The sequence below is a fragment of the Chelon labrosus genome (genome assembly GCF_963514085.1).
Source record: "Chelon labrosus genome assembly, chromosome: 23".
NCBI classification, from domain to species: domain Eukaryota; kingdom Metazoa; phylum Chordata; class Actinopteri; order Mugiliformes; family Mugilidae; genus Chelon; species Chelon labrosus.
In genome coordinates, this window is record NC_140356.1 from 17,039,495 (window position 1) to 17,051,769 (window position 12,275).

The following is a 12,275-nucleotide window of genomic DNA, read 5'->3' on the forward strand; positions in this document are numbered from 1 at the left end:
CACTGTAGAGCAAATTTCCTAATCAGTGCCCCTGTGAGGGATCCTCTGTTGACGTCTTGATGGGTCATCGTTATGGAGGAACACTCCTGGAACATCTGATGGAAATCTGACGTGGCTTCATGGTTGCTTAATGAGTTCTCCATCTGGTAGACTATCACAGACTCGTCCACATTTCAACACTGATCTGATGAAGTGTCAAGCAAATAGAGGGATCAAGGACATGATTAAGGACTTCTGTTTGATCTTATGAGGTGTTTGAGGATGCTTAGACGTGGCTGAGTTTTAATCAAGTAGCTATTTGAAGAATTCAAGATCAGATTTGTCTCTTGCTCAGGCTGTGTACAGTGTTTGTCTTTGCTGCATCTGGTTTAATCTCAGTTCGAGCGTTTAAAATATCAACAGAACAAGACCGAGAACATCCAAAGCCAGGTGCTAAAGCTGGAATCAGCCATAACCATTACCAGGAAAGAGGAGATAAAAGGAAGTGATCTTGCTTTATGAAGCGTTATACACAGAGGGAAACGTATTGATGTAAGAGGCTATAAATAGATGTTTTGGCCCATGCGTAAAAAACAAAGAAATTCCTCTCTTATTACTGGTCCACCCTTCAATTGATTTATTTTGACAGAAACATCCAAGTCATATTAAGAACATAAAAATGTGAATGTTTTAATTGCAGGCGGAGAATATCATTAGCATCAGTTTAGTATGATCTTTACTGGTACTTTGGAGAAGAAGCCAATCAGTTTGTCTAACACGTTGTACACTATATTCGTCCAAAATTGACTCCAAAACTGCATTGATTCTTCTTAATGATGTAGCTTCCACATACAGCTAACGATGCCCATAACCAAAGTTCAACCTTTCTGATCCATCTTTCTGAAACATCTCAGTAATCATAGTCAACGCTTTAGCTTCACGACCCCTCGCGCTCTGTTTGCCTTTGATAATCTGTGCCTCGCATTAAGCTCCGCTTCAAAGCTGGTCTCAGAACGGTAATAAGGACCTTGTGAGCACCGCTGAGATGTGAATCAAGAGGCGTCTTCGCTGCATGTCTAACAGGTGTGAGCAGCAGCACTATCATCAGCGCTGTCACACTGGCGGGAACATGCGGTAATAACGGGTTGGGAGGAGAAGGTTCTGTGCAATCAGGCCACTCCAGCTGCTCTGCTGATTTACATGGCGAGCAGAGGTGGAGGAGTCGGCATGAATCACCAGAGGGAGGACGTGATCTTGAATCTAAACGCAGACGTTTATCCGATTGCCGCTCGTTCCGTCACAGGTAAGGCTCGTCCAACGGTGCAGCGATTCATAACCGGAGACACATCCCACAGCCGACTGAGACAGGTGGGCCAAGGCTAAGATGAATGTGGTGACATGCAACCAACACATTCCTTAACTCAATACCCCAGAATTAAGATTTACACCGATCAGCCACAACATTATGACAGGAGAAATAAATAACAATGACCATCTGGTGAGAATTCAGTGTTCTGCTGGGAAACTTCTGGACCTGGCATTCATTCATGTGGATGTTACTTAGACATGTAGCACCCACCTAGACCAGACCAGGCACCCCCACCCCATAGCAATGACACTCCTTGATGGCGCTTTTGGAACAACTAAAAAAAAAAAAAAAACATGAAGAACAGCACAAGGTGTTGACCTGGCCTCCAAATTCACTATCCCAAACTGATCAAGTATCTGTGGGATGATCCACAGAGGCCCCTCCCCTTAAAGCCCCCCACTAACAATAATCTGTTGCCAGACACCACAGGACACCCTCAGAAGGCCCATGTCCATTCTCTGATGAGTGGCGACTGTTTTGGAGGCACAAGGAAGACCTAGACAATATTAGGTACTTCGAGCACTCATTCTTTGCATTTTTTGCATCATGACCCAATAGAATCTTTTGATTTTGAAACCTGTGCTAATGCAAACCAGCTGCTGTATTGTATTGTATTAGAGCAGTTTTTCCATGAATGAACAGCCAGTTCCTTCACTCCAGTCATGAGTCATAGTTTTGACCCGCGTCCTTACAATGAGTTTGTGGGCACAGCCGTCGGAAAGCCGCTGGGTTTTTATATTTATAGCGTTTCCCCGTGATTTGTGACGACACAAGGGCACACTTGAAATGACTCACTCACAGACCCTGTGTATCATCCAGGAATTCAACATGTCTGCATTTTCAGCAGTTTCTGTGAGTTCTATGAATAAAAAACAAAGGACACAGTCTGAGGACCAGCTTTTGTTAATTCGCATGTATTTTAAAACTCTTCATTGCAACTTTTTGAATGAAAACTGTAAATGAAACAGCTCTGGACATGTGCTTAAACTCACATCATATTACTTTGAAGATCTGATGTGCAACTTTCCCAAAATAAACAAATAAATAAATAAAAATCACATCCATTGCCAAGAGTTCAGGCAATGCCGGTAAAGCTAATCGCCAAATAAATCTCTCATGTTTCTCAGTGTACTGTGGTTTTCTGTGGCGACATTCCTTCGTTGGTGCACTGGTTTACATTAACCGGCAACTTTTTTTTTTTTTTTCCCAGAGCTGAAACAAGGAGAACCCATAGTGACAGAGACAGAAAAGACTAAAGCAGCTAGGAATAAGTTACTGATGTAACCTGTGTTCTATGGACCAACTCCTGGATGAACCTTGGAAAGGTTTCTGATACTCCAGGTAAAAAAGAAACTCTGCATTCAGAGGAAGGACTAGAGTCTAAAGAAGGAACTAATCAATCTTTTAAATGTTGGGAAAGACTGGGGGATTGTAGGTTGTGGGCGTACCATCATACACATAGGTAAACAGTGTTTGTGTAATGACTCTGGCTGCCACAAGAGAGTGACGAGCTTTAATAATTTGGGGATTCAGACCTGATTTGTATAATGCCTGTGGGTATCCATTGATTACAGCATATTCTATAACATTATTGGATCTGCCAGCTGTGGTCAAAGGTCAAAATATGCATTGATGTGGTTCAGCTAGAATAGCGAGATGAACCTTCTGGGTTTTCACATAATTTCCTTGATATAGCTATTTCTGAGCCACAAAGTAATGTTTATTTTTATTGCTTAAAATGGCTGTTCGCCAATTCTTTAAATGGCATGCATCTAAATAAAAGGATTCTACTTTTACCACTGAAGGTGAGGCTGCAGTTGACATTTACATTTACATTTTCAAGGCGAAGGGATGGAACCAATCCAATCCTTTCAAATGAAGTGTAGCAGTTTATAAATATTGCAGGTGTATCCTAGAACATTAACTTACTAAAAAAAAATAAAAATTGCTCCTCAGAGACACATATTTGTGGAAAATGTCATAAAATATAAAAAAAATTGCCATCCTCCACTTAAGAGAGATTGCTCCAGCATAGCAGCAATTAATGTTCCACTGTTATTATTCCCATACTCTATACATTATGTGCTGGCACAGAAACGAAAGCTATGCACTCATGAACTCACTCTCGATCCATGGAGTCTTTATATGGCCGAAGGGATCGGGGCTCGTAAACTTGCAGGATGCCGAGGAGGTACGGAGATTAATGCCCTGTCGGATAGGCTAAATCTCCTTTATACCTCTGGCTGCTACCAACTCCCACCTCAATTTGGAGGCGGTTGGAGATAAGCCCAAATGGTATTGTCCCCAGGGCAGGCTAATTTATCCACAGGCTAAAGGCATCCAGAGACCTGGAGCTGAAGAATTCCTCTGAGCTAGTTTCCACTCCAGCATTCTCTACGTGTTTACAACAGGACAACACAGTAAAGAGTGTTTGCTATAAAGAAACTACAAATGGGAAAGGTTAAGATAACAGCCTCATATATCAAGAGTTGTACTGTTCTTGATTCGTCCTAGTTTGTGGATTCATCAGGGTGCTGTGGTAAACCATTTCTCTGGCTAATTAATAATATCACATGCACTACACCAACCACTTCATTTAACTGAAGTGATTAAGGGGCTCATTTAAAACTAGAAAGTGGTTCAAGAAGTATTTTGAAACCTAATGGATATGTAGCAGTATCACATTATAAAAGTACTCCATTAAAGGTAGAGTACCACTTTTGAAGTTTTACTTTAAAAGACAATTAAATGGAAACATAATAAGCTATTTGATTCAAAAAAAAAAAAAAAAAACTCTAAAACTCCATTTGGTTCTCAACTGGCACCAACTGGTAAAAAGACATACAAATTAGCCACAACATTATGACCAGCGACAGGAGAAGTGAATAACATTGACCATCTTGTGACAATTCAATGTTCTGCTGGGAAACTTTTAGACCTGGCATTCTTTCATGTGGATGTTACTTAGACATGTAGCACCCACCTAGACCAGATCAGGCACCCCCACCCCCCCACAGCAATGACACTCCTTGATAGCAGCAGCCATCCCCAGCATGCAGCCTGACACAGGCACACAAACGAAAACTCTTTAGGAACAACTAAAAACAAAACTAAACATGAAGAACAGCACAAGGTGTTGACCTGGCCACCAAATTCGCTAGATCCCAAACTGATCAAGTATCTGTGGGATGATCCACAGAGGCCCCTCCCCTCAAAGGCCCCACAAACAACATCCTGTCATACAGAAGGCCCATGTCCATTCTAGGATGAGTCCCAACTGCTTTGGAGGCACAAGGGAGACCTACACATTATTAAGAAGGTGGCCATATTGCAATTTCCCCATTGCGGGACTAAAAAAGGTTTTCTTATTCTTATTCTTATAATGTTATGCCTGATGGTTGTAGACACAATGCTACAAAAAAATACATTGGACAAACGTTGAGTATGGACGAAGTTTGTTTTTGATCCTCAGAGCACTTTGGTGATTCTCAGTTTTTTGCATCATGACCCAATAAAATTATATTTCAGTATTTCTGAATAAGATGGCGATGGCCTGGAGCCACCACACTGAGCTTCAAAACTGTTCTTCAAGAATCCTATAGCTGACATCCCAGAGGGTTTCTCTATCTATCCATGTAAAAACATTCTTTGTAACCACAAGTAAAACCTTAGAGAGCCCCTGTTGCTTTATCATAAAATAGATTAAAAGTCTCTTAACATGTGTTTTTAATTTCTCCTTGTGGTTTGGTATAATACCCATTAAAGACAATGGTAAATAATTCATAGGAATGATGAGCCACTACATTAAAGCGGCTGTTGGCTGCCATTATATTGGTCGAGTTGGCTCAAGAAAGCCATTACTTTTATTGTTCTGTTCCCCCATGGCTGCATTTATATTTATGTGAACTATTTTTGTAATGATGTCAGAACTGGTGGAAAATTAATAAATTAAACCACAGATGAAGAATGAACAATCTTGATTATTTCCTCTGCAACAAGAAGAAATAATGGTTGCTTTGTACCAGTCAGTGGTTGCTTTACAAAGTCTCTAATAAAACAACAACAGCGTGCATTTATAATTTATATCTTTCCTCTTTAAGCCTCTTTGGTGCCAACTTCTAAGGAAAATATATGACTTCTTACACCAGCAAATTGCTAAAAATCTGTTTGTCTGTTGTTTCAGGTTTATTGGAGCATTATGTCTCCAACTGATTGATTAAAAGGGATTGATTAGTGAATATGATGGCCAAACTTCTCAACCTAAAACAGGCTAAAATAATTTCAGATTTTATTTTTTTCTCAGTGAAATTTTAATTATAAGTAAATATTTCCTCATTTAATTAATTATTAATGTAGAAAAACAAAATTATTAAAGATTTAAAGCATTATGATTTATTTTTGGATGTAAAAATGCACATATTTCTGACTCTAAAATCAATTGTTATCTTATTATAAACATTAAGAGTCATGTACCACACCCACATGTAGCCATTCAGTGGATTTCTTTTTTATCATTTGCTTCCGTCTTCTGCTTTCCGGGCTGTCATAAAAAATAAATGATTTGTGGATAAATAGGAAAACAGTGTTGGATTCTGCTCAAAGCGTTGCCAGGGGTATCCTGTCAAAACAGAAATAAGATGTCTGCTGACAGGACTCTTAAATCTGCTCCTCGAGCGAGTGTGTTTGCTAAAAATGTCCGTCATCTGTCAGTGATTTCGACGGGGAATCTTATTTTTCTCACATTCGATCATAAAAAAAAACAAATGTTGTGAATCAACTGGAGACTCTGACACTAAAACATTTTTTTTATTTTTTTTTGAGAGGAAACAAATACAATGCAACACAACTGATACACAAATTGAGAACTGCACCTCGTCATTTTAATTAAAGTAGAAATGCAAACTCAACCGAACCAGATAATAAGTTCCCGGGTGAGAGCTGAAAATGTGGCCCGGGAACTGTCAATCATGCGGCAGTTACATTATCCACTATAGTCTCTGCTAGGAACTAATGAGCAAACAGCACCCCCTCCTTATGACCCTGCAACTGCTATTCCTGGTGAACACTCGCACATTTATTGATATGAGTTGACAACTCCATGAGCATCACCGTAAAGTATGTGTGTGTTCTTTAAATTGGATCTATCAAAAATGGGTGGAGCTAAAGAACTTCTTGGGAACACGTTGTTCCCCCGGTGAAACGCTTGTTTGATGCTCCACACGAGTGTACATGTGAGAGGGCATATTGATGCTGCAGGAGGAGGGGGGGGGGGTAGGTTTATGGAGACCTGATCGTATAGACAGCCTCTCCCTGTCTCTATGGCAACCTGTGGGCATACCGCCGGGTCTGCTAGGTTTTAATGGCTTGTCACGGCTGCGAGAGCAAAACAGAGGTAAAGTGTTCGGAGGTGCGGCCCGAGTGACAATCAGGAACAGCAGGGGATGGAAATTTCCCTCCGCACCGTACTCTGACATGTTTCACTGCAGTTACTGTTGGTAAAGAACTGCTGTGAAGGCTGTCAGAGTGAGTGAAGGCGTAAACGGAGAAAAGAAGTTGGTCGGTTCGACTTTTTTTTTGATTAAAGGCAACCACATAAGTGGCGTGGAGAAAAGTGGCTGTATCTTTTAATTATATTCTCAGAAAAAGACACATATCAGCCAGAACACCTGCCTGAGACTGTGTGTGTGTGTCCCTTCTGGCGGCGACCATCAATGCACTGACTCCCTTAGACCCTTTAAAGGTGTGCTGTGGTATCTGGCACCGAGATCCTTTGAGTTGCAAGGTGGAGCCTCCACGGATCGGATTTATTTGCCCGGCACATCGCGCAGATGCTGGATTGGATTGAGATCTAGGTACTTTGAAGATCAAGTGAACACCATGAACTCCTTGTTGTGTTCATCCGACGATTGCTGAATAATTTTTGTGGCATGGTGTGTTTTCCTGCAGCCTTCAGGGAATCTGAAGGGGGGCTACAGCAGGGGTCACTTTAGTTCAGGGAGCCACATACAGACCAATTTGATCATAAGAACTATTAAAATAATAAATAAGAACCTATAAATAACTTCAGTTTTCCCTTTATTTAGTGCAAAGAAGTACATTATGAAAGCGTTTACATTGACGAAACATTTTATGAACAACCTGATGCACAAATTTCGGTGCGCTGCTGCCGTCTGCTGTTTAGTTCTGGGTCTCAGTGTTGTGTTTATGTACTAAAACAACGTGAACCTTAGTGGTTAAATTAGAAATAGGAGCCAATTTTACTGAAAAATTGCAGTTAATGTCTTTTCGCACTTTGCAAATCCATCCAACGGGCCAGATTGGACTCTCTGGTGGGCCAGTTTTGTCCCAAGGGCCGTATGTTTGGCACCAATGCTTCGGTTGGTGCTGCACGTCAAAGTGACATCCCAGTAGAACATTTCACAAAGCATCACACTGCCTCCACCGACTTGCCTTCTTCCCATAATGCATCCTGGTGGCACCAGGTAAGAGACGCATCCATGTGATGCACAAGGAAGCGTCCTCCATCCGACAAGGACACCTTCTTCTATTCCCCTTTGAAGTAGCTTTCATCTGTGGACAGAGGTGAGCACGCTAACCCTGACTGGTCTGCAGCTACATTCCCCTACAAGACAAACTGTCATGCACTGTGCACTTGCTCGCTAGCTGACAGATGACGAGATAATCGCTGTTATTCACTTCGCCTGTCGGTCATCTTCATGTTATGGCTCGATGATTGGTGTGTGTGTGTGTGTGTGTGTGTAGTGTCCATGTAAACACTGACAGTGATGCACCTTTTCCAGAAGTGTGTGCTTTAAAAAAAACTACAGGCTGGTTTTCTAGCACCATCTAGTGGATGAAGGATAGTTTAGGATTATAGTGAACATAAACTGAATGGATTATGGGTAAACTCGGGTCATATTCAGCTTTTTAAATGACTGAAATGGATAACATGTGCATCTTATTGTGTTTGCCGATCAGTGATCCCATATATATCATAGAACTGGTGATCAGACGGGGAAATAAAAAGAACTTTTATTTGTCAGTTTGATTAAATTACCATCAAATTGTACTTTAACTCTTAACTTTAATTGCTTTTCTTGTGATCGTTCATCTTGATTTGATTAATCATAAAAGGGACTGATGAGTTTTGTTTCATCTCGGCCACCGCTGCAATTAGCTTTTAATATGAATTCTTCTTCACTGTGTCGTTGTTGCAGATTAATGGATATAAAAATAATAAAAAATAAAAAATCACTCTTGTTTTTATGGGTAATATCTTTATACGAGATGATGCTGTGCAACATCTACTGTTCAGAATTTGATCTACATCTCCAATATGCAATTATGACTCAGTGTTGAGAATTTAAATTATTGGTCTATAGACTATTTCTCTTCTACTGGTAATTACACTTTTACTAGACTTTACGTAGTTATATTTGTACTAATCTTGTGTGTACAGGAACATTATTAATCAACTGATGGTGATTTAAGAATAAAACATTAAAATTAGATCTGGTATGGTCCTATTTAAGACATTAAACCTTCATCTGTGAAGCTACTCTGAATACAATCAAATAATATTTGACATTTTCTGTTTTCCTACATAAAAAAATTAAAAATAAATTCTAAAGCCCACTACGTCTATGTCTGAGCTTCAGAGACTAAAGTAGCTGCGTAAAAAAGTCAGCTGTGCACCACCTGTTTGACTTTTAGAGCATTTAACGCGACCCTGCCTCCACCACGCTCAACCATTTAATCCAGCACCACGACCGAAAGACATTAAAAGACATTTAAAAAGTGTTTTTTCAGGTGCAGATACAACAGTAGAGCAATGAGCAGTAGTTTTTGTCTTGTTTTATTTGGACACAAACCCCAATAACTTTTAAACTCACAGAAAATATCTTTGGGGAAAACGTTGATGTGAGAAGTAGGAAGTAAAAGTCGGTAGGAAACAAAATAAAAGACGAAGCATCCTCTGGTGGAGCAGTAAAATCCCTCCACCGCACATTCATATTTAATACACTCTTCAAACACATTGTGACTCATAAGTAAATACGGTTTATGTCAACAGAACCATCACACATATGATTCAAGTTTAACTGGCCTGATCTACTTCATTTAACCCTCTTCGGTCCCCCTTCGGTCTCTGAGTAGCTTTTATGATGCAAGTTAGATTCAAACACCAAATGGTCGTTTAGCGGACCACGGACTCTGGCCCTCACTTCCAGGAGCCAGACTTGCCCTTGGCCCCGCGGGACGTCTTGGATGCCTTGGAGCCCCTCTGGTGGTCGCTGACTCGGTTTCGGAGCACGTAGATGTCGTACTTCTGCCTCTTGAGCTTTTCGGCGAGCTCGAACTTCTCGGCGTGCAGCTGGTGGAGCCACTGCCAGAGGTCCTGCGCCTTCTCCACCAGCTTCTCCTGGCTCAGGTGGTCGATGTTCAGCGGCTTCCTGCGCTCCATCAGGGCCTTCTTCTTCTCCTCGCGGGCCGTCAGCTTCTTGCCCTTCTTCTGGTCCACTTTCTGCAGGTAGCCGCCGAACGACTTGTTGGAGAATATCTTCTTCTTCTTGGCCTCCTCCTCGGCCCGGAGCTTGGCCGCCTCCTCCTCTCGCCTCGACCTCTCCTCGGCCAGTCGCGCTTGCCGCTCGCGGTCCTGCTCCGTGCGCACTCGCTGTTGCTCGGCCCTGTCGGAGCGGCGGCGCTCGATGCGGCTACGCAGCTCCACCAACTCCTCCTCCTCCTTCTGACGGTTAGAAAAATGCAGCCCGATCAGCGACTGGAGGTCGTTGAAGTCCTTTTCCACTCTCTTGCGGTGGAGGTCATCGAAATCCACCTTCTCTCCATCAGGCAGCTTTGGAGGAGCAATATTCGGCACATATGTTGTCTTAGGCCGAGGTTTGGACTCTTCTTCATGCTCGCTCTCTTCCTTCTTCTCCTCCTCCTCCTCCTCCTCCTCCTCCTCCTCAACTTCTTCCTCCTCGTTCACCACCTCATCTTCCTCCTCCTCATACTCCTCCACAATCTCCTCGGTGTCTGACATGACTGCAGCTCGGAGGCTTTCCGCGGAAGAGAAAGCAGGACGAGCGCCGAGACCAGCTGGTGTCCCACGCTCGAGAGATGACTGGAGTCTAGGGCGTGCGGGTTGGGGGGGGGGTTTTTAAGGGTTCGGCTTCGCCATGTGACCGTACGCCGGCCGCAGTCTCCAGGGTGCGGGTCGGCAGCGGGGCGGGTTTGGAGACAGATGGAGAGGTCTATTTTCTCCTCCACCACCAAGTCTTGTCAACCACACACACACACACACACACACACACTTATCCCCTGTAGACCCCCCTGCTGCCTGCTCTGACCCTGCAGGGCTCCTCATTCCTTTGTAAGGACAGGATGAGAGACTATTTCAGATGCACAACAGATGCACACACACTTGTGCTCTGCGGAGTCGCCGGTGCTGATTACAGAGGGAAGCATGGAGGCAAAAAATGTTGGGAACTTGCTAATCCATCACTTTAGGTTAAAAGCCACGACGTGAAACTGTGCGGTGCTTGAGAACGGCCATTAACAAAGCACGTTGCACATCTCTTAAGTACGTCAGAGCCGCTGAGGGTTTTAATGACGCGAAGTTACAGCTGTCGCAACTTCTAAAACTACCCATCACTTTAAATATCCCGTGACATTAAACAATAAGATGCCGGCCTATTATCTAACTACCATTTTAAATATTCATCAACAGTTGTTTTTGCCAATAAAAGCTTAAAAGAAGGCCTTCGGTAAAGACAATGACGTCCAGGATGAGTTTTACTGCTCTGCCTTGTCTCCGCATTGGAATGTAATTAAAACATTCTTGCTGTTGAGAGTCTCTCTGCTTTCAGCGCTCACCGGATTAAAGCATAATTGCTCCCGCGTAGCAACGTTTGACTACATATGTCAAGAATTCGTGTTCCCGAGTCTTGATTTATCAGTGGAAAAGGAGAGTTTATAGAGGATGAGTTTATAGAGTGACGGGGAGGGACAGGTGCTCCGCGGCGTCTGAGAAACCCAATTAACTCGTTGCATGCATCCTCCTTAGGATAAACCTCCTGGTGTCATTCCAACGTATATACACATTATCTCCGGAGGCTTAGATTTCAGTCTTATTATAAATCTTCCGGGGCTCCGGCTGAGTCAAGACGGGCTAATTGCAGCCCGGGGAGGAACACAAAAAACAAATCTCGGTGTCTGGGAGAATGCTTGGTGACCGGCTCATCCCGGAGCAGCCTGAGCTCTACTAAAACATGCCTGTGCACAACATGAGGACAGCAGGTGGTTTCAGTGTAAAGCCGGCGGGGCGAGGGACAACTGCGTCCATCGGCAAAGACAGGCAACAAATGACGAGGGCTATAAATAGACGCTCCCTCTGCTGTTGAACAAATATCTGGGATGAAGTAACGTTTCCTCATAATTAAAGCGACCGCTCAAAAGGAATAAACGTAAAAAAGTTCTTGACGTCTTTCAAGGTTGAAGTAGTCCAGAATAAAGCGCTCGTTTTATCCTGTCCCAGTCAAATCAATGCAAGGTACATGTATGGAACAGCTGAGCAGGAAACCCTGGATTCACAGCGACCTCTTGTGGCCAATGCCGTGCAGAACAGTTAAGTAAATCCAAGAGGATTCCCCTCCGCTGAGATGGAAAGGCCTCTTCACATGACACACTGTTTAAGTGGAGCTGTATTTATTGCACAACTACTTCCAAGGATGTTTGGAGAAGGAAAATAAATATGAAGTGGTCAAATACAACTTTATCAGACAGCACGTTTCCGACTCGTGGCCTTTAAGTGTCACCGTTCTTGACAGATTGCACGTTAAGGTGTTAGATTTATCGATCGTAGCGTGGCAAATATAGGAGATAAATTAAGATTAAGATAAATATGCGGGTCACAGAAGCAAAGAAATAA

At 42.7% G+C, this 12,275-nt stretch overlaps 1 protein-coding gene across 1 annotated transcript; it reads right to left on the reverse strand.

The window, feature by feature from the left end:
* Positions 1 to 9,402: 9,402 nt before the first annotated feature.
* tnnt2c (troponin T2c, cardiac) lies at positions 9,403 to 10,388 on the reverse strand (the record flags this gene model as incomplete). The annotated part of the gene is made up of 1 exon (XM_084573096.1): positions 9,403 to 10,388. The coding sequence occupies one exon, from the start codon at positions 10,386 to 10,388 to the stop codon at positions 9,567 to 9,569; it is 822 nt and encodes a 273-aa protein (XP_084429222.1). The 3' UTR covers positions 9,403 to 9,566.
* Positions 10,389 to 12,275: the final 1,887 nt, after the last annotated feature.